Source organism: Drosophila albomicans, chromosome 2L (assembly GCF_009650485.2).
Source record: "Drosophila albomicans strain 15112-1751.03 chromosome 2L, ASM965048v2, whole genome shotgun sequence".
Lineage (NCBI taxonomy): Eukaryota > Metazoa > Arthropoda > Insecta > Diptera > Drosophilidae > Drosophila > Drosophila albomicans.
The window spans coordinates 29484701-29508217 of NC_047628.2; the positions used below are offsets into that span (position 1 = coordinate 29484701).

The 23517-nt window shown below is 37.8% G+C and overlaps 1 protein-coding gene across 1 annotated transcript; it reads left to right on the plus strand.

Moving 5' to 3' along the window:
* The first annotated feature begins 1810 nt into the window (after window positions 1–1810).
* Window positions 1811–14753, plus strand: LOC117563567 (homeobox protein aristaless). Its single transcript, XM_034241949.2, has 5 exons — window positions 1811–2199; window positions 11512–11877; window positions 13162–13207; window positions 13743–14005; window positions 14068–14753. The coding sequence occupies exons 2-5, from the start codon at window positions 11561–11563 to the stop codon at window positions 14573–14575; spliced, it is 1134 nt and encodes a 377-aa protein (XP_034097840.1). The 5' UTR covers window positions 1811–2199; window positions 11512–11560; the 3' UTR covers window positions 14576–14753.
* The last annotated feature ends 8764 nt before the right edge of the window (window positions 14754–23517 follow it).

Below are 23517 nucleotides of genomic sequence, written 5' to 3' on the forward strand. Positions count from 1 at the left end.
ACTTATAGCATTGTAATAATGTCCATTAATTTATATACGAGTAATATTTTATGCTTTTTTAATTCCCCAAAACCTTATTAAAGTTTTTTTCTAAACGAGGTTTACTGACATAAGTCGCTGTACTTAAAATGGTATGGGGTAATATGATATTAAAAATGCACAATTTTTAATAAGTTTTTTTTTTGTTAAAGGTTATTTAGTTATAAAATCTAATCTATTAAAGACCTAAACAAAGATCGAACGAAATATACTCTAACGATTTCTATAAATGTGCAGCTATCAGCAAAGAAAACTTTAAATACATTAGTTATGAACTCTAATCTATAAAAAGAACGCTGCCAAATATTGTCTTTCACAACCTAAAGATATTTCGAAAGTATAAGAAAAATACTCAATTTATTTCTATAAAAGTGAGTTATTAGATCAAATTGGGTTAAGATATTCTGACAAGATTTTAAGTTTAAGTTTTAAAATTGAATCTATAAAAGGAATGCTGCCAAAAATTGTATTTTCGATCTAAATATATACATATGTATATGTTTAAAAGAATAAGAAATCAGATCAGATTGATTTAAGATATTATAAAAAACATTATAAGTATAAAATCTCATCAATAACCTATAATCTACACTCCCAAAAAAAAAATAAGAAATATACACATTCGATTATTTTAAGTTTTAACTCCGATTTTAGTTATTAAATCCAAGCTATAAAAAGAACTCCGCGTAAAATTGGTTTTTAAAGATATCTTGAAAAAAAAAGACACACATATGACTGCTATAAAGACCAGTTATCAGATAAGATGAGTTTAATGATATTCTCTTTAAACTACATTTAGTTTACGTGCCTTGTTTCAATTAACCAAATTTTTCATGTTTTTCATTCTTTAAGAAATTATTGTTTTTTGTGAAAAGTTTGTAAGTTAATGTGCAATTATAATTGCTTAATTTGAATGAGTATTTTATTGTTTCAAAGCGGAATTCGATTAGCTGGCGACTACGACTCCGCAGTTTTGTTGCACGTCATGTGTTGCAATTAAGAATCTTGACAGGCGAGTTGCCAAGTTGGATTCAATAAACCAACAAAGGCATTCACTAGAGACCCTTTAACACTAAGCAGCATTTTATATATGGCATCAAGCGGAATGCAAGTTAATTATGTAATTTATGAGGCGCAACAGCAGAAAGAGAGAGAGAGAGAGAGAAGAGTAAAGCAAACGCATCTATGGCAAACAAATGGGAAAGCAAACAAAAGTCTGGGAAATAAATTTCCATTTTGCTAATCAAATTTATTGCACTTTGTGCGAGGCTTATTCAATTACGTGCCACTCCACACACACACAAACACACAGAAACTAATACACAAAAGAAAAGCAAACAAAGAGAGCGAGAGAGCGAGAGCGAGAGCGCGTGCTAAGTCCGCCATTATTTGAGTGGCGCATCGCTTAGCGAGCGCCAATGCGACGTCGGCAGCGTGTGCTCTCTCGCTTGCACTGATGTGCAAGAGAGAGCAAGAGAGGCGGAGCTGCTGCTGCTGTTTCTGCTGCTGCTGCTCACCTGCCAACAACGCAGACACCTGCAACGATCGCGACTACACGCGATCGCATCGCTCTCTCTCGCTCTGGCCAACACGAACTCCCAGTCGAACAACAACCGGTTGATGTTGTAGTTGTATTTGTGTTTGTATTTGTAGTGGAAGAAGTGTTGTTACCTTTTGGCGTGGCCCACCTGAGTATCCCAAGTGTTGTTGTGAGTGTTGCGAGTTTCGACTTTTCGCCGGCCTCGCTGTCAGCCGCCTGCTCTTTGCGTAGTTCGCTTGCGGCACTGACGGAGCCCGGTCATCACAACGGCGTCGTCGCGCTCTCGAGAGACACACGCTGCGAATGTTTCCATGTTTCCACGTTAATAGTTAATCTTGGTGTGTGTTTGTGTGTGTATCCAAGTGTGTGTTTAGTGCTCTAGTGTCAAACTATATTCAAAATAAATACATATATCCGAAAAGTATACAACTGATTGTTCAAGCGGACTTCACAAAACGTTTTGCGGGCGCAGAAAGACCGTCGGCAAGTGCTCAACACAACAGTTCCTTACAAAACCAGTGAAAAAGATTCAAAATCTGAAAACTATATAACCAGCAGAGATCACAGCAACATCTCGACTTGACTATATTAAAACTCCAGTAAATTTAAACTAGCGCAAGGTAAGTTCATAATAAAAGATCTTAAAGAACTAAAGACTAAGAAATGATCATAAATAACTTTATAAGATCTTCAAGAATAGTAGAAAAGTTAATAACCTGATCCATTGAAAGCTTCGTTTCTTTAACTAGAAATATATATAGAAATAACTTTCATTATACATACTCTATATAGTCTACCTCTAGTTAAACAATATAATGAAAGTCTTTTCGAAACAAACGAAGTTACTATAATAATTAGATTTAAATACTTCTTCTCTTTATTTCCCAGTATATATTTCTTTAGTATATTGATCTATATTTATTTCTGTAAATGAAGCAAATAGATCTTGTCTCTTTTAACCAATTTATCGTTTCTGTATAGGAAAGAATTAGATGAAGTCCTATCTATCTTAATTTCTTCACATGAATTGAATTAGGCTTAATTTCTTAAACAAGAAATAAATCTAATATTATATATTAAACTGTCTTAATATCGAAATAAATATTTCTTTGGTATGACAATCTATCATGATTGACAAATAAAAAAGAAAGAAACTTTGAATACGTATTATAACTATATATTTCTTTAGTATATCAATCTATCATCAGTTCTCTATAAGACCAAATTAGTAAACAAATTTCATTGCTATCGTATTGTACTCGATTCAACTAATATCTCAAGTACTTGGTAAATTTCCAAAAAAAGGCAACATCTCTTATCTGTTTGCTATTCATTTCTTAGAAAAACTTCTACCGGAAGATCTTATAAGCAATTATCACTCCTAACAAGCACAAAAAATCAATAGCTAATAATTGGTATTCACTTCCCCACTTGACCCTATTTACCTGTCAAACTATCAAAACTGTTAGATCTGTCCATCATCATCACAATTGCCCATATATTCGAGATACGATCGCCGTGTGTTTGTCTTACAAATGACCTGATTTTGGTCTGACGATGGAATTACATTTCACAAGTCGAGTAATCGACAATGAGTCTATCTCAATCTAGAACTTACCCCCATTCTCTATTCGATGACTGACTGAATTAGCTGAAGAAATCAAAAATTAAATATCATTAAATTTGATTAATTCACTCGGACACTGCGATATCGCCTTGTACCGACCACCGAGACACCAAAGACTACAGACTACACAGACTACGGAAAATTTGATTAAGCCAAAGCCAAGGTGTGAGGTCTGAGCACTTATTTATAGGGTATGCCACATGCTGATAGGCCCGATAGGTTTATCGCTGATTGGCTTTAATTAAACACCATTAAAGGCGTACAAAAATTGTCAGCAGGCCAAATACGAAATCACGTTTTGTCATTGTGATGTCTTTTCCAATGTTTCCTAATCGCAAACAATGAAATTTATATATACAAAATATTATTATTATAAATGAAATTAACTGTGGGCCCCCTCAACTACGCTAGTATCTAGCTCCCGCTCGCCCCTCGCCCGCCCATCAATGATAATCATGTCAACAACAACGCGTCGTAGTTGAAAATTCGAAGAGTTAAGATATGCTTCGGTCAGTCGATAAGCCCTAGACCAAGTCCCTATCAATGTCACTCACTCAACGTGGGTTCCGTTTTTATTTTTTTGTTTCTACTATAGTTTTGTTTTGGGTTTTTTATAAGGAACTCGGGAACTCGGAGCTGAAAGCGATAATAACTTTGCTAGCAGCACATTGCACATTGATTTAATTAATAATAATGCTCATGTGACTTGTCACTAACAATTTCGTATTGCTTGTGACGCAAATCGTTTGGCAACCTATCTATAAGGTAGCATCTCCCATTAGATAGCACACACAACCCGAGTGCCAACGAGATCTCCACACTTCGATTAGATTTCGAAGCGCGAGGAAAATTAAAATATGTTGCAAACAAAAAGAAGAGTTGCCAAAAAAAAAATATGTGTCGTGTTGCGATTCGCAACCCAATTCAATTAGGTCGACACACAATTAAAACTTGTCAGCTTGATAGCGTCTTTTTCTGTCATAGTTTGAGTTCGTATCTGGCAGATACAATGCGCAGTTATCTATCTGCTGTTCTCTGATTGTGTCGCAGAGACATTTCCCAATTAGAGTTGTCTCGCACTCTCGCTACCTTGGAGGCGTTGACTACGATGAATTCTAGGCGACACCCACGCCCCCAGCTCGAGATCGAGCTTCGAGCTTCGGCTCTCGCTTCTGCTGTCGCTGCCAGATAACAGTTGGCGCCAATGAGAGCGAGAGCGAGAGCGAGCGAGCTCTGCATATGCTTCATTAATTCCCCCCTTTGCCCTTTCCCCTCTCAAAGTATTGACCAACAAATGGAACATGCAAACATGAAATATCAACCTCAGACACATCCCCAAATTGCTCTTCGTCTCCCCATCTCCATCGACGTCTGCGTCTGCTTCTCTTATCAAAGCGTACAAGACAATGACAAAGGGCAGAGACACGGATGCATCTCAGACTTCGTCTCGCTTAACTTGGCCAAGACAGCGCCAGGCGTCGAGCAACAGTTGTTCGCATACAGCTTCCTCTCCTACCCCTCTCCTACCCCTCTCTCTCTCTCGCTCTCTCTCTCCCTCTTTCTCTTGACCAGCTCCTTGGTCAGCGTTTTTAACATGCATTTTATGAGTAATTGGCCCCGCATCATCCACATCAACAGCTCACAAGCAGCGAGCTACGCTCAACATCTCTGCTCTGGACCTGACTCATGACTCGCACAGCACAGTACAACAAACAGCAACAGCAACATCAACAGCAACGTCGACTACCTTTAGCTACCGTCAACAACTCTTCCATTAGGGTGGCCAGGGCGCAGCAGGCAAGACATGAAAAAAAAACGAAAGCAGACGCAGTCGCAACGAACCACGAATGCTCTTGCTATTTATACTGATTGAATTTATGTTCCACATCTGGGAAAATCGCCACAGAAAGATCGAAAAGTTCTTAGATCAAGATTTGCAAACTTCTTTTCAATATAGAATAAAATATTCTTGAATCAAGACGATCTTAAAATGATTAAAAGATTCTATTTTTATAATTCTCTTTCTATAGCATTTAACTATCACTTTTAAAATCAATCATATTTGATGAAAATATGTTTCTTAATGGTTTTAAAGTATTATACAAGGCGAAGCATAACAACAGTATAATAATCAGTATAATTTGAGCATAATGGACTATACAAATACTTAGATTGACTGCAATGTATAGTACAGTACTTAGTACTATAAAATAGAAGTAGAAAAGTTTTTCGCAAACATATTTATAATTCTGTTTCTATGACATTCAACTATCAATTTTAATATCAAATATTTGGAGAATGTATTCTTTTTTAAAATATTATAATAAGCGAAAAATATAATGAACAGTATAGTTTGAGCATAATAGACTATAAAAATACTAAAGTTAATTGCAATTTTAAGAAATATTTAAATATAACCGATTCGCATTAATTGAATTTGAAAAAAGTAAAATAAACGGTATATTTTAAGCATTTTGGTCTATAAAAATACTGCGTTTTATCGTAATTTGAAAGAATATTGAGATATGGCCCTGATATATTACATTAACTAATCATGAAAAATAAGGAAGCACTATTCCAACGTAATTTATTATATTTTTAATGAGATGAAACTATAATTCGTTAATCCTCATATTTGATTACAGTAAATTTTTTATACGTATTGAGATGTTATACTATGAAAAGCATACACAACAATTTTGAAGCTTTCATATCTAAGTCTTTTTGATTTTGAAATAGCATATATAAAAAATCTTTTTATGAATTATTTCAACTATCCATGTATCCATATGTATGTTTAATTCGAAACTTCCAATTTAGATTTACTAGACAGATTTCTAACCGAAATGAAAGAGTAATCATGAGTCGCAGTTGCAGTCGCTGATAGGCGGCAAATTGAATTAAGATTGCGCCATCAACAAATGAGGCTGCTGAGAGATAGACTGAAGAGACTTCGACACAGGATATGAATAAACTAATTATAATTGGGAGTGTGTATGCATTAGAGGGCCATAATGTACCCAACTCGTCTGCGACTTCGACTGCGGCTTCAACTCAGAGTTGAGCTGCTGTTGGTTGCATTGACTTTACCTTGGCGCCGGCTTTGGGCCGCCAGGTGCGATAAGCTGGCATTCTTCTTGCGGCAAGAGGCGCCGCTCAGCCAGCTCAGCTCGGACCAGCTCAGGTGCAGCCTCCGAGCGAGAGTCAAAGCGAGAGAGCGGGTCGCTATCGGTTTTATGTGTTTTGGGTGACTCACGAAATTGTCGATTGTCGTCTGCGCTTATACGAAATTCATAATTGACCTTATCAAGTGTGTCGCATATGTAAAACAAGAGACGCGACGACGACTCATAAGTTAAGGCGCAGGTGGGCTTAGCGCTCTCAGCTAATCCATCAATTTCATTTACGTGGACCCCACACAAATGTATTTCCCCCCATTATCATTATGATGGGCCAAGCGAATGAGCTTTTGCCACAGGGACAAAAGCCACCCAAAATGTTTGCCATTATCATCGAGAGGAGGGAGGAGAGAAAGGGAGCGGGGGGCAATGCTGATCATCAAAGTGTGACTAAAGTGGTTTAGCCTAATGTAAACCCATAAATAAAGCGAGTCAGATACGAAGAGCAAGAGCAAGAGCAAGAGCCTGAGCCAAGTGGACCAGGCAGACGCATTAACAAAATGCCAGAAAAAGAGCTTCTGTTTGCTGCTTCTTCTTCTCTCGTTCTACCTGTCTCGACTCGCTTTCCTCCTTGCTGTTGCTTCTGCTTCCCCTGCTGACTTGGCTTGAATGAAATATGCCAGTGGCCGAGGCAGAGGAGTCAAGACGACGTCGTCCCAGTTTCAGCGACTCAGAACACAAAAGTGCAGCCATAAAAACGACACCAAGCTACATGAACACAGCAGGCTGAAGCACACCGAGGGAGGAGAAGTGAGGGACAGTCAAATGATGCGAGAACAGGGCCAAAAACATTGATGCTTATCGACCTGACAGAGATGTGTGAGTGAGAGAGAGAACTGAAATCTGCGATAAATTAAAATTGTACTCACAGTCGAATGCTTGTTGTTATTAGGAATTAATTTCTTAATTTCTGCACTTGACTGAGGAGAAGTGGAACGAAGAGGGGGAGAGACAGACAAAACCCACACGCAGCCACAAGTTGCCACAAGTTGCAAGCTGCAACTTTGCTCTTAAATAATTTCCAGACACTAATGGAGCTTATCTCTAAACGAAACAAGCAACCGCAAACAAGTCTTGAAGAGGCAGAAAGGAGGAGAGTCTGAGTCTGAGGCTGAGACTGAGAACTCTGAGCTAAAGACTGAGTGACTGACTGCAGAGACTGGCGCTTGGTTTGATTAGCATGTGGATTCTAAGCAGTTGAAGTTGTGTGTCAAACAGTTAAACACGACCGGAGATCGGTCTAAACATAACATAACTAAACTAACGCGTATTGCGTATTGCCAATTGACCAAATGTGGGAAATCGCACTATCTGCAATTGGTCAGAGCGAGTGCAGCGCTAACTTGATTAGTCCGCAGTCAACAGTCGACAATGTCGCCAGACAACTGCAACAAACAGCTAACAGCAAACTGCAACTGCGACTGCAACTAAATGAAGCCATGAAAGCCAAATTGCCAGCCAATCTTGGCCAGCTTCTGCCATGGCTGTTGGCTACGTGTCGACGTCAAAAGTTGACAGTTTGACTGAAAAGTTTTTTAATTACCGAACGTCAATCAGGCAAAAAAAGACTTTGATGTGGCTGATCAACTAACGCCAGTTCTCCTCCTCCTTCTCTTTCCTACCTTCTCTTCACTGCTCAGTGCAATAATAAAGTCGTAACGCGGATACAATTATAAGGCGGTCGAAGAACAAAGCCAAACGACACACATTCTGCACATAACTTCGAGTCTCTCTGACTTTGACTTTGAATCGCAATCATCATAAGCAGTGTCTACTGTACCACAGCACAGTTCGCATGCAATGAATTAATCAACGCTCTTTTATGATGTTCATGCTACGATGTTGCGATGTTGCGATGTTGAGAGATTATCCAAAGGGGACGACTCCGCAGGTTTCTCATAATTGCAATTCGTACAGCTAATTTAATAATAATTTGCGGGCAAAAGAGTGTGAGGGGGGAGGGAGACAAAAGCGAGTTACACAAATTAAGTTTGTCAGCTGTCAATGCGCGGAATTTGTTAACAACATTGAAAACTGACAGTGCGAATCATAATAAAAGTTATTAATGATGAGCAACCCAGCAATGAGTTATGAACTGATCGACAGCATAAAAACCAGAAAGTAAACTTCAAGCTCGGCACAACGCACCACGAATGCCCTTACAGATGAAAGAAGTTAAGTGAGAGAAATGTTAAAAAAATGAATGCAATTCTATCGAAAGTTTTGAGTTAATTGCATAAAAAAAGCAAAAATTGGAAAATCTCAAACTTATTTATCATAATTGTTGATAGCAAGCAATTGCTAACAGTTTATATACTTTTTTCAGTATATAATAATACTATTATTTGAAATCTCAGACTTATTTATCATTGCATCAATAACTATGATAAATAAGTGTGAGATTGCAATTGCTTTTCATTTGATTGTGTGCTTTAATATGTCAACACTTTATATAATTTTATTTAGTATATTATAATACTATTATTTCAATTAAATACTGATATTAGTCTATTGGAGAATATGAGAGATTACATTAATCAATTTGACAAGGACTACAATTTGTGGCCAATCTTTAAATAGTCTTCAAGAAAGAGTTTAAAATTGATTGCATATAAAATACTAGATATCTTTCTCTATTAGTTTGCTGAAAAGATTCATGGAGAACTAATTTTTGTATATCTAAATACTATAATTGTAGTCTCAAAAGAATAGATCATTTCATTATTAATTACTCTTTTAAATTAATTTAGACTATCCTAAATCAAATAAGAGAAGTTCAATTCGAAAAGAATGGAATATTAATTTTCATTTTTTAAGCAACTCACTTGATATATTATTTAAACTATTGTGAATCGAATAAATAGAGAAATACAATTTGAAAACAATGGAATGTTTAATACTGTTTATGAAGAGTATTGTTGGAATCCAGTTTGAACAAGCCATCGAGCATATTCATACTTAATACCCTCTCGCTCTCCCCCATATTTGTACACACCCAATGACAAGGCTTCTCTGCCTCTCTGTCTGTCTGTCAGCTGAAGATGATCATGATGTTGTTGTCTGCAACGCGTTGCAACTTCATCGTCTCGGCGCAAGAATGCAACTAAATCAATCAGAACCACACTAATTTGCCATTTAACAAGGTATTTGGACAATTTTGATATATGTATTCAGAGAGAGAGATGGTCGAGGCGAAATGTCAACGGTAGCTGGAACACTGAACACCGAACAGAAGAACAACGCCAACTTAAGGCTGGGGCCATCAATCAAGCAGCATTTGGCCAAACCGGAATGGAATACTGACTGAATAAAAAAAACGGAGACTCTGACTTGACTTCAAAGCCAAAAGCAGTAGCTTGGCAATTTTGTAGTTTGCAGTTTTCGTTTTGGACCTAAAGGGAATGCACATTTTTGGAGAAGAAGAAGAAGAAGGCGACTTGCATTTTGGGCTAACGCATTTAATTGTCATTAAAGCACATTGTATATTAATTAGCAAAACATGAAATTAACAAAATGTCGAAATTACCAAATTGATTGACTGACTGATTGAACCCAAAAGATTGCCAAACTGACTGACTGACTGACAGCTGGCACCTGATATTCGCTTATGCATTTCTCTCAGATCTGAGATCTCAGCAAAGGAAACTTGCCTCCGTTTTGCGGTTGCTGTTGCTGTTGCTATTGCTGTTACTGTGCAGCCGTTGATGATGATGAAAATGAAGTTGCCGCCCAATTTAATTAAAATTCCAAACGATCTGCACATGAAATGGCCAACAAAACCGAGGAGAGGCAACAACTAAATAAACGCAGCGCATTGCTCGTCGAAACGTGTTGATGAAAGATCAGCTGAGATGATGTGCTCAAACATGCAGCTTCTCTGCCCATCGATTTGCATTGAATCAGCGAGTGCAACTTTTTGTACTCTGGCCATGGCCATAAGGCACGCGGCCAGACCGCAACTTCGCAGTTCAATCGCCAACAGCACTAGACAACAGCAAATCGAAACGAAGTCTAGAACTTTAAGAATGTCTAAAGAAGTTTAACCAAAAGATACTTCATTTAAGCTGCTTATTCATTACATATATCAAAGAGTTTCTCGATTAAACTGAGCTTACAGTTTTTTAGAATCTTGAAGCTTCCAGTTAAAGTTGTTTGACTAAACAAAAATTTTACCAATGAACTTGCATTTGCGTCTACTATATTGTAAATAGAAAGCTTTTGACTTTAGCAAGAAACTTCGAGCTTAAAATTCAAGTAGCTATTTGAGATCAAACTAAGCTTGCCGCTCCTATGAAACTTGAAGCTGTCATTCTGCTTTTAAGATCAAACTTAGCTTACAGCTTTTTAGAATCTTGAAGCTTCCAGTTAAAGTTGTTTGAAGTACCTATTGACTACACGAAAATTTTACCAATGATCTTTCATTTTCGTCTACTATATTGTAAATAGAAAGCTTTTGACTTTAGCAAGAAACTTCGAGCTTCAATTCACCAATAATGTGTTTCAAGTAGATATTTAAGATCAAACGAAGCTTGCAGCTTCTAGGAAACTTGAAGCTGTCATTCTGCCTTTAAGATCAAATTAAGCTTTCAGGATAAGTGAAGCTTCCATTCTGCCTTAAGTAATTTAAATAGCTTTTAGTTGAGCATTACGGTTGACAATAAACTGGTAGCTTTTATCTCACAAAAGTATTTAAAGTACTAAATGTTTAATGGAGTTTAAAAACTATGCTATTTTCAATTCTTTGTTTTCAATCAAGCACAATTTGACTCTGTATAAGTTCTGCCAATAATCTTACAGATTTTTAACTACTTTCACTACATTTCAAAAACTTAAAATAATTCTACCCCTTTTGCAGTGCGTTTAAAGTTATTTCAGTTGCTTGTTGGCAAGTGTATTTAGTTGGCAACAAATTGCAACCGCAACTAACCTCAGTGCTCAGCGCGACTCGAGTCGACTCGACTGGCTGGGGAGCCTTCATGGCTATTGTAAATTATAGAAATTGGTATAATAAAGTGTACGATAATTGCATGTTTAGCTTTGATTGAATTACGAGCTTCTAATGCGCGACTAATCGAATCAATGTGGCTTGGGCTGTCTCTCATTTTTGTTGTTGTTTTTTGTTGCAGTTGCAGAAGTAAATTGCCCGCGATTCCCGCTGCCCGCTTCTCTTGGATTATGGGCATATCGGAGGAGGTCAAGCTGGAGGAACTACCGCAAGAAGCCAAGCTAGCACACCCACATCCGGATGCCGTGACCGACAGTCGCAACGTGGCTTCAGCGGCATCAGCAACGGCAACAGCTTCTGGTGCAGTCCCAAGCGGCGCCAGCGGCGGCACCAACAGTCCCATCTCGGATGCGAACAGCGACTGTGAGGCGGATGAGTATGCGCCAAAGCGTAAACAGCGAAGATATCGCACCACATTCACCAGCTTTCAGCTGGAGGAGCTGGAGAAGGCCTTCTCTCGCACCCATTACCCCGACGTGTTTACGAGGTGAGTGAGAACAATATGAACAACGAACAACGACAATCATAATGACAAAAGATAAAATCAAATTAAACTAAATTTACATAAATCGAACATCAACGAGACTAGAGTAGAAGTTTACGGCTTTTCTTTTCTCTCTTCTGCTATATTCGACGACCCCCCGCATGCAGTCACAGCATTTTCATTTGCATTCAGTTTCGGTTTCAAATTACAAAGCGATTTCCAAAATTGTCTGTCGGAGTGGAGAAATCCAATTAACATGCAGCTATGCGATAGTTATGAACAAAATTGCAAACTATAATTGCCATAAATTAGAACCCGTCTCAGCCACTGGAAGAACTGGACAGAACAGACCTCAAGCAAGACCCCGCTAATTGGATTTGCACGAAAAAACTGAGACTGAGAGAGAAAAAACGAGAAAAGAGAACTACAATTAGAGCAACTTTTTGCAAGGCAAAGAACGCTTTTTTTATATCCAGTTCATTTAAATGTTTAACCATCAATTAAGCCAATCAATTACAGCAACTTTGCACTTGCTTAACTTATTGACATGCGAATCGCCGATAGCGGCGACATTGTGCATACGTCTAATAACTGTAATGAGAATCGCCGAGAGAGGCGATCATCAATCATTGACTTTGATTGACGCTACAAATAATTGCGATAAGTATTTGCAACTTCATCTAAATGTGGCAGGGTCTTTTAACAATTCATTTTATTGATCTGTAATCAATATCTAGTTATGCATATTAAGCTGATAATATTGAAAAAGCTTAGTTCACACATTCTTGTGTCAGTTGCCTGATTTGCAGCTTCAATTCAAGTTTTTATTGGACAGGTGAACAGGTGTTGCTGGCAATTATTTTACAATTTTTTCAATTACTTTTAAATTGAAAAATATTCAAAACAATGCTCAACAAATAAACAAGAAAAAACTTTCACTACGAAAACGAGAAAAAGTCTCAATATTTTCAGAAGACTAATAAAAAATATGGCATCTTTTCAATCTAGTATATTTTGTAGTCTATGGTATATTTTGAATGTAGTAGTATATCAAGATACCAAATACAGACCTAGGGAAATTTTTAATATATTTGCGGTACATGAATTTGGTAGCGAGTATCTCAGAGTCGAGCTTTCTTACATATTTAGTTCAGTTTCTTCACCTCGCTTTGAAGCTTTCTCAGCTCCCAATTGGAGCTTGCAATTGAACATGTTTTTAAGGCATTTTTACTACTCCCTTTAATTAACGATCTGTATTATAATTGTGTTTTCATTTCTTCATTGCAGAGAGGAGCTGGCGATGAAAATTGGCTTAACCGAGGCGCGGATTCAGGTAAGAGAAAAAAAATCCAAATTGGTATTAAGTAAAAAAGTAGGGCCTTGTCTAATCGAATAGGGATTTTGCGGTTGGGTTGAGAGATTACGATTCGCGTGCCTTAAGTGAAGTTAACAATGTTGAAAATTGAAAAATAATGGAGCATGTCGTGGCTAATGAAATCGCTGCCATTAAGAGCTGCAGCAGATGATCCAGTTGCAAACTGTCTCTGGTCTTTGGTCTGGTTTTTAATTACCGCTCATGCTAAACAACATTATTTGTTTACATAAATTTCTAGCGGTAATTGCAAAAAAAGGGATCCAGATTCCAACTCGAACTCGAGCTCGATGTGAAGTCAGAAGTCTGCAATCAGGGTTTATTCTCCGACACGAATGCAGAGAATTGTTATGTTAAAAACTAATTAAAGGGGCGTGCTCGCCGGCCACGCCCATTAATTGACTGCAACATGAGGCAGGATGCACACACAGTAGCCTGTATTAAACACATAACTCAACTCGATCTTCCCCTCTCCCCTCTTCTTTCTCCTCTGCAGGTCTGGTTTCAGAATCGACGCGCCAAGTGGCGCAAGCAGGAAAAGGTTGGACCCCAGTCACATCCATATAATCCGTATTTGCCCAGCGGCGCCGCCAGCATGCAAACAGTGGTGGGTGCCGCCCTGCCCCCCAATCCCTTCACCCACCTGGGCTTCCAGCTGCGCAAACCCTTCGATACGCCCGCCAATCTGGCCGCCTTTCGCTATCCCCACTTGTCCGCTGCGCCCATGATACCATCGGGCTACTTCAATCAGTTCCAGCGGTAAGTCGAAGTCAAATCCTTGTCAGCTTCAATGAATTTACATTTCCCTTTCTCGCTTGTAGTGCTCCGCCGCACATGCTGCCACCGGGCATGGCCTCGATGTACTCGCCCTCCAGCTCCTTCCAGTCGCTGTTGGCCAACATGACCGCCGTGCCTCATCCCCGGCCCCCGCCCATGCCCGCCATGGCCGCCAAACCGCCGATGCTGGTCGGCTCTCCGGATCTGCACTCGCCCAACAATCATCTACTGGCCTCACCGCCCCATTCGCCCGGCTCCCATCTAACGCAGGCGCCTCCGCCGCCGCCGCCTTCGCAGCTGTCGCCGCAGCAGCTGGTGGGCATCTCGCTCACCCATCAGGCGCCGCCGCCGCCCGTTTCACCCACGGCACAGACGCAGCCGGTGGCGTTGACTCTGTCGCATTCGCCTCAGCGGCATGCGGCACGCGCTGCCACGCCCCCAGAGGATCGACGCACATCCTCGATTGCAGCGCTGCGTTTGAAGGCGCGCGAACACGAGCTGAAGCTGGAGCTGCTGCGTCAGAATGGTCACAGCGGCGACGTCGTCAGCTAGCCAAGCACTTGCTCCCGTAGTCGTAAGCTTCTGCTCCTCCAGCTGCTCCCTCTTCTTCTTCTTTCCTCTTAAGTTATTCAAAGCGGACCTTGCATTTTGTATGTATGTAACTGAATCACGGAATTTCCAAATCAATAAATACAGAAAAACAACAACAACCCAAGCACAGACGTCCAACTGTTTGTGTGATATATATACACAAAGATCTAACTGGCTGTCCATACATTATACCCGCTACCCATAGCGGAGAAGGGTATTATAAATTTGTGCCTCAAGAAAATGTTTGTTACAGGTACAAGAAAGCAAACAATAAAAGATTGGCTGATTATCTGGTATATTTTAGAAGTACAAAATATGGTATAGTTTGAACCCCAACATACCAAATATAGCACTTGGTATGTTTTTAGTATTTCTGTATACTACTAGTTCTATAAAATATTGGCTGGTATATGTGGTATATTTTATATTCTAGGCTATATATTGAATATAGTAGTATATTAATATATCAAATATATCCTTTGGTATAATTGTAGTATTTTTGTATACCAGTACTACCTTAAGAGATTGGCTGGAAATCTAGTATATTTTATACTCAATGGTATATTTTGAAGGTAGTAGTATATCAAAATACCAAACATACACTTTGGTATATTTTTAGTATATTTGTGGTATATTTGTGGTAAATCAATTGGGCGGAAATCTGGCATATTTTATACTCTATTACATATTTTGAATCTAGTAGTATATCAATATGCCCAATATACCATATATTTGTAGTATTTTTGTATACCAGTAGTACCTTAAGAGATTGGCTGGAAATCCGGTATATTTTATACGTAATGATATATTTTGATTGTAATACTATATCAAAATACACCCTTTGGTATATTCTTAGTATATTTGTGGAAAATCAATTCAGTACATTTTAAAATGAAAACCACACTGTTTGTCTCTTATCACACAGGTATCTCACAGTCGAGCACACTCGACTGTAGCTTTCTTACTTGTTTTATTATTGCCCTGCTAAGCTGCTCTTTAGCTGCTCTAACAAATGGCACCCGCCTAATGTGCGTAACAACACCTACTTTTCGGTGCCCAACCAACTGATTCACAACTGATTCAAAGTCAAAGCTGGAGCTGGAGCTGGAGCCCAGGCTCAGGCTGCCATTAATCAGCGGCTGGCGCATAAATCAGCGAAAGGCCAAAAATAACAGGCCGCGAGGGTGCTACAAATATAAATTTATGAATAAATTAGAAACAAATTAAGTATGTTAATGAGAGGCGAACGAAGTTTGTTTCCCTCTCTGTCTCTCTTCACCGCTGAATCTCAAAACGAAGCTCAAACGAATCTTGACCGAATCTGAAACGAAAATCGAACGAAATTGACGTTGCCGACGCTCAAGTCTCAGCCGCCGCCAAGCGATTTCTCTCATGCTGCCTTGTGAATCTTTTCATTTCCAATTTGATACACTCAACAAAAAGGGTCACTTAAATTTGACAACATTGAGCAAATTCTTGAAGGATGTAATGTAAATAAAATCAACTTACTAAAACTAAATATAAATATATCTTATCTGGCTTAAAATAGAGAAAAGTTTAGGAGCAAAATTCAGCACATGACTATGTATGTATATGGCAGTGGAAAGGTTCATCAGAATAATAAACAATTCTTAAAGTAATGTTTCAGATCAAGAAACCTTTAGTCAATAGAAGTGTAAGAGTTAAACGTAAGAACTCATTAGTTGAAAAGATATTATTTCATTAATCTTTTAAATTAAAATGTTAAAATGTTAACTTTTCTATACAGAATATACAATGATATTCAATTCTATTTTACTTTTTTATACAGAATATGGAGCTAAACTATAAAGCTAATGTACAACATTTCAAAAGGAAACTTCACAACAAGCCAGTTTGAACATTTGGCAAAGCTTCAGCGAAGTTATCCATATCGAGTCTTACCCTCAAATTCAGCTCATTATCTCTTCGTATTTTCAATGTCAGAGTATTAAGAATTCGTCACAGCTTAGCTAACAGTGATTTCTTGTTGTTTTTTGGCTTGAATTATGCGTGGTAATTAATAAAATGGAATATTTATGATAACATTTATAAAACACGAAGCTGCTTAATTCGATTACCAGATATTTCCTCCACTTCCCTGCGCTCCCCGCCCTCCACTCTTCTCTTTTAACGATTTTTTGGAACTCCTCCTCTTGGTGTCTAGCGATCTCTCGCTCTTTTTGGCTATCTGTCTCTGTCTCGTGGTGTGCGCCTGCAGCTGCAGCTGGGCCACATTGCATGGTAATTGGCATCATGAGGTGGAACTGTGATAATCATGTTTAAACAGAGAGCCGCAGGGTCTTCAACGTACCCTCTTCAATATTTTTGTTCGTTCACATGTGGCTACGTTTCATGCATTTTCAATGAGTTCGTCAAATGTAAAGCTACCAATTAATTTGCATAATAATCAAGTCAAGAAGGAGACGGCAACGGCAACGGCGACTGCGGTTGAGATATGTGCGACAATATCGGGCAACAACCATATTAATAATCATTAATTAAGGCGACTAATTAACGCTGACATTAAAAGACTGCATTTTAATTACGCTTCTACGCGATTTGCGTTAGACTTTGTTGCTGTTCTTAACAGTTTTCCCTCCTCTCTTGCGCTTGTCTAGCTGAACATCTCTATTTGAGAACTGCATTTCATTTGCACAAACATTGATTCGATTAAAGTGTTTTTTAATTCAATTAAACTTCAACACAACTTGATTGTTTTCCATGAGCAATAAGCAGGAACAACAACAGCAACAACATAAGAAACGTGCGACGGCAACTGCTGCCGCTTTTTTACTTTATTTTATTATACCTGCTACCGATAGGATAGAAGGGTATTACAACTACCAAAAGGTATATATATTGTTGATCTGCATCAACAGCCATATGTTATATTTTTCACTTTATTGTATATTTTTAATTAGTATTACATTCAAAATATACCATAGACTGCAAAATATAGCAAAATAAATGAATATAGTACTGATTGAAAATATACCATAGAGTGCAGAATATACCATAGAGTGAAAAAATACCAGATAGACGCTTTTCCCATTCAAAAGCATTTCTCAAGAAAACTTCACTTCTATCAATATACCAAATATATCCTTATGTCTTTAGTATTTTCGTGGTATATTAATTTGGTATATTTTGAAATGAATACCGCATTTCTGCCTTATATAAAAGTAGGTAGCGGGTATCTCGCAGTCGCGCACACTCGACTGTAGCTTTCTTACTTGTTTTATTTTGATTTTCTGCTGCTGCCGTTGCTGGCATCTGTAATTGCATGTGCGCCTGTGTGTGTGAGTGTGTGTGAGAGTGTGTCTTTGTATGTGTGAGTGTGTTTCGTGTGTCGGCGCAATTAACTTTGCGTTTAATTTGCAATTATCCAAACGACTCAAACTAATTAGCGCCACTTTGATTAAACTTTGCAAAAATTGAACAATTTTTTTTACAGCACGAGGTGCAACAACAACAACAACAACAGCAATAGCCACACCATAGCAATATTCGTGTGTAATTACTTTTTATACACATAATTTTATGCTGATAGAGGCCAAAGAAATTACAACTTTTTTGCTTATGAATGAATATCAATGAGTGTATTCATACCGCTACTCACACTCATACTCATATTCATGAATTATCTAACCAGTTGCCTAAACTGCGATTTGACAATGCGGATCAGCGTCTCAACAATCGCTGAGAAACGCGAAAGATGCGCGGCTTAAATTAAAAATTCATTCACATCAAAACAAAAGACTTAGGCAACGAACTTGACAAAGCTACATACGAAACGAAACGAAAGCGCACAAAATAAACACACAGCTAATCAGCTGAGCTCTGTTTGCTGACAAACGTTTGTTTTATTCGTAAATTATTTAATACATTGCTGTCAATTCTAAGCAGGATCAGAAGCTATAACAATTTCCATGATTAGAACTGCATTTGCAATAAATTTACATCGATATATATTAGTTTTGAGTCACAAATGGAATTCTAAGTTTTCTCACAAAATTATGAGAAAGCAGAAAATCGACGGCTATAAACTAAACTTATTTCTCTTGCATGTTTGTAAGTAATTTGTTAAGAAAACGTTAGTACATCAACATTTAATAATTCTCTCCTTGCTAAATATTATACAACTTAAAGCTAGCTTTGGAATATACAAATTTAAATAAAGCAAAATAGAACAAATATTGTGTCTTTTGCATAGGAACTGAATTTTCAATATAAGAAAAATATTGACTATTTAATATAATAATTAGCCACCAATGAAGAATTCGTAGTTTCGTCAGAACGCTTTGAATATTAAGTCTGACAAAGAAGTGTGAACTAAACTTTGATCGGAACTGAATTTTAATGTAATACTTTTTGTGACTATTTAAAATTTAACAATAGAAAAGTGATTACAATTCTCAGATAATTTTAAACAACAGTGAAAGTTGTGTTTGATAAATTGGAGCTGAATATGTAATATATTTTTTACTTTGATTGTTTATTAGTATTTGACAGAAGAAGGTTACTAAATTTAGACTCTTCCACTAAACTCAATTCATTCACAATTCTATAGATAATTTTATATTTTCAATATAATAATATCGTTGAATTTGTAGTTTCGTCAGAACGTGATAAGCTTCAAGTATAAAATCTGCCACTAACTCAATTCTCTAGCAAGTCTCTAAATAATTCTTTAGCAATGAAGCCAAAACACTTTTAGGGCATCCATGGATATCCACAGTGAATTGCGTCCGTTGGAATGCAGTTGGTTGCAAGCTGCCCCTATTTCGACCTGGCACACTTTCAACGCGAGTTGCACTCGCTGACTCGCTGAGTCGCCTCGCCAACTCGATGCTGACCAAAATCGGTGTTTGGTTTATGTAAAATGTAAAATGCCTTTCCTTTTGCTTGTGTGTTTGGTTGGTTTTCGGTTGAAAATTATGCAGTTTGTTGCTTGGACTGTGCATAAATTAAATTAACACTGCAAGAGCAGAGCTCGAGGCATGGAGAAGCTGCATCTCCGGCTGCAGGCGATGCCTTTCGATCCATATGCGATCGTCGGGATCGAATTCGTATTCGTATTCGTAATTAACTTGTTGCCATAATTGTTCACTTTTTGCATTTGTGTTGCATGTCACACGCTGCACGTGCTGCCGTGGCAAGAGTAGCGACGAGTGCCACAAATGGTGTGTATAAGAAGTCATTACACACCTCTTGACTTTACAATCGAAACACACACACACAGACACACACTCGCTCAGGTAGACTGAGTGACCCTTATATGCGTCAAAACGGTAACGACGTGACTTTTATTATGCACACGAGACAGTGGACAGTGAGGGGCAAGCAGAGGGAGGGAGGGGGCAGAGGGAACTGCATTTGGCGCCGCAGCAATTAGTTATCAAAGACGTCGCGCATTGACAAGCTAAAGTCAAAGCACTCTTCGTCGAACCACCCAAAAAACGTAAATACAAAGCCAAGACAAGGGAAAGTTCCCTTCGATTTACACATAATAAAGCCATATATAAATGACTCACGACAAAGCGAGACTTCTTCTTCTATATATAAACCTGTGACTCCTGTAAAGTGATGTTGTTGTTCCCTCGTCTGCCGCTTTGCCTCATCCATCAGCTGAGGCTGAGACAAATATGGTTGACCAGTTGGATCAGGATTCTGGCTGCAGAGCGGCAACGCCCCAAATCGTGGCAGCGTGTGCCAGCCAGACATACAGAGAAAGAGAGAGAGAGAGAGAGAGGAAGAGAGAGAGAGTGAGGCGACACGATATTAAAACGTAGCCCAGCCAAACATTGATCCTTATCGACATGTCAGAGAAGTCAGCAGCTACACACCACAGCACCACATCTTCACTTCCCCTTTGCTTCACCCCTTGCCCCTTGTCTGACTGCAATTGGTAGCCAGAACAGCAGCAGCAACAACTTAACACGAGGCTAAAACAACACGCAACAACGCAACGCCAGGCGAGGCGAAGCCAAGAGATCAATGGATACAAGGAGCCGAATACTACTTAGCTACACACACCTGCATTGCAACAGTGTGTGTAAGTGTGTAAGTGAGTATGTGTGTGGTTGTGATGAAGCTAAGTGCAGTTTCTATATGACTATGATTAACTCAAATTGAAACCTGAGACTCGACTGTGCAACTATCTATATTATAATAGTATTAAAGACAAGACAATGAGATCCTCTTATTCCTTCCTGAACTGCATATTTTATAGGCTACCATTCATTAAATTGCAGAATATCATTATATCGAAAGAGCTAAACGTAATAACACAATACTGTCAATTAAATTGAATAGAATTTTAAACTGAAGCGTTAAGCACTCGAAACTCTTGGCCAAGTAAAGTTTACTACCCAGTTTACTAGAAGGGTAATATAACTTTGATCACCCAGGAAATATATGGAACAGGCAGAAGAAGGCATATCCGACCCTATTAAAAATTGTCAATGTAGTACTATATCAACATACCAAATAATGCCTTTGGTATATTTTTAGTATTCTTGTATACTACTACTACGATTGACTGATAATCTGGTATCTTTTGCACTTTCTTACTTGTTCAGAATTGTTCTACTCAATATATTTATAGTTTCTAAAACAGCAACAAAATAAAAAAATTTAACTTTAAAATATTTAACTTCAAATTTTTAAAAGCTAATTACAGAATTACATATTTTAAATATACCTTCAAATGAATTCTGATTTTACAATATTCTTTAAACGGTGCTGTTGATTTCCTTTACTTTGAAACTCAAGAAAGTTAACTTCCAAGCTAAAATATTACTTGACTCACACTTAAGAGTCTTCAAATAAATAATGAAATTCAATACATATTTCATAATTTTAGTAGATCCCTGAAAATAGTTGTATAGTTTAACCATTGCAGTTTTCAAAATTAAATCTCAAAATTATACTAACCAAAAGAAACGAACAAAATTGTTAATAAATTAAAGAAACAAATAATATTCGAATTCTAAACCAATTCAAAATAGCTTTAAAATTACAATCGATTCTGCTGAATCTATAAAACAAACTCCTGTGGTGCTGCGTGAGTTGGCAAATAATCTCAGAAGAGCTTAAAACTTGCTCTAAAGACCAGTCTCAAAAGATTGCTCTGTTAATAGTTAAGTGACGATTGATAGTTCCGTTCGATCGAAATAGATATTTGTTTAAGTGAGCATGTGATAAGATTGGCTTGGCTTTGACTTTGACTTTGGCTTTTATTTTCGGAATTTCGAGCAGTTATGAAGAGATTTCTAGTATGCATATCAGATCAGATCAGCGATCGAATGCTCGACTAACCGACTATCCAAGTTGAATGCATAATTTAAATCGAATATCAAACTAATTAAATAAGCATAAAAATCTAGAGGGCATTATCTACGCCTCCTTAGCTTATCTATCTACATGTGTTGGCTCCTAAACTGTGATTGTTGTTGTTGTCGATTGACCATTTGAATGCGGCCCCTACGCAGCTGCTAATGAGCCGGCCAACAGTTTCTTCTTTTGTTTCTCTTCAGCTGTCTGTTGTCTGCTTCGATGTGTAGGTGTTTAGCGTGTAAGATTAGATTAGGCTAATCAGGCAGCGAGATCTCAACTCTCACAGCCAGCGAACATCAAACGCAGCTCCGTCACAGCTTCAAATGCCGAGGCGTAACTACAGCGAGCCCCTCTCTTCCTCTCTCTCTCCCCTCTTTACACTCCTTTGTTAGACGCTGCACTTAGCTACTTGGTATGGAGTACGAATAGAGAGCAGTTGCCGCTAATTGCCGATAATTAACTCGAGGCTCTCGACGGCATCGGCATCGAAATGCGATTTATAATTTCTGCTCGCAACAAATTAAAATTACCAATGGTAAAGCATTTGTGGCATGCCACAATCTGACAAGCGCAGAACAACATCATAAAAATATGTGTGTGCAGCGAATGCTGCAAATCGAGAGTGCACGACTTCCCGATGATCTGTGAAGTAGCATTATATAAAGAAAATATTCTGATAGAAGTCTATAAGAAAGAGATGTATAATTTAGGTTTTAAACTAACATATTGTAAGTGTAAAAAAAGAACTTTGTTGACAATCATATTGAATTATAATAAGAGTTAGATCTTAAGAAGATTAGCCGAAGATCTTTGAAGCAGCATGAGTTTAAAAATAAGAAAATATTCTGATGGAAGTGTATAAAAATGTGTTGAGGTTTTAATCTAACAGATTCCAAGTGTAAAAGGAGAAATTCGTTGACGATCAGATCAAATTATAGTAAGAGTTAGATATATATTAGAAGATTAGCCAAAGATCTTTGAAGCAGCATGAGTTTGAAAATAAAAATACATTCTAAGAGAAGTGTCTTAGAAAGAGTTCTTTGATTGAAATTTTATTCTTCAAAGCTCTTACGATAAGTGGACAACTTTATTGAGCATTATATCCTATAAAATTGTACTATGATTTGGCTTTAAATGACTATGACCATATATAACTGGAAGAATTGATTAAACGTTCAACCAAGGATCACAAAATATTCTAACACAGCTAGCCAAAAACTAACTTTGTAATTGAAGATTTTAACTGACAAATTCTGCCTTATGAACACATAAGTTTATGGAGAAGTTTACTATCAAATTGATGTCTAATTTAAGAGAGTATCTTAACAAGTTTAGTCAGAATTGATCGAAAGCTGAGCCAACTTTTGTGTTTTCTTCAACTTGATAAAGACACAATTGTAAAAATATTGATGATATATCGGTATACTGATGACGCGATAGATTGATAGCAGGTTAGATATCGATGACGTCAAGACGTGAACGAACTTGCATGGATAACTAGTATGAAGAATTGAATCGATAAATAATAATTATAAGTTCATAAA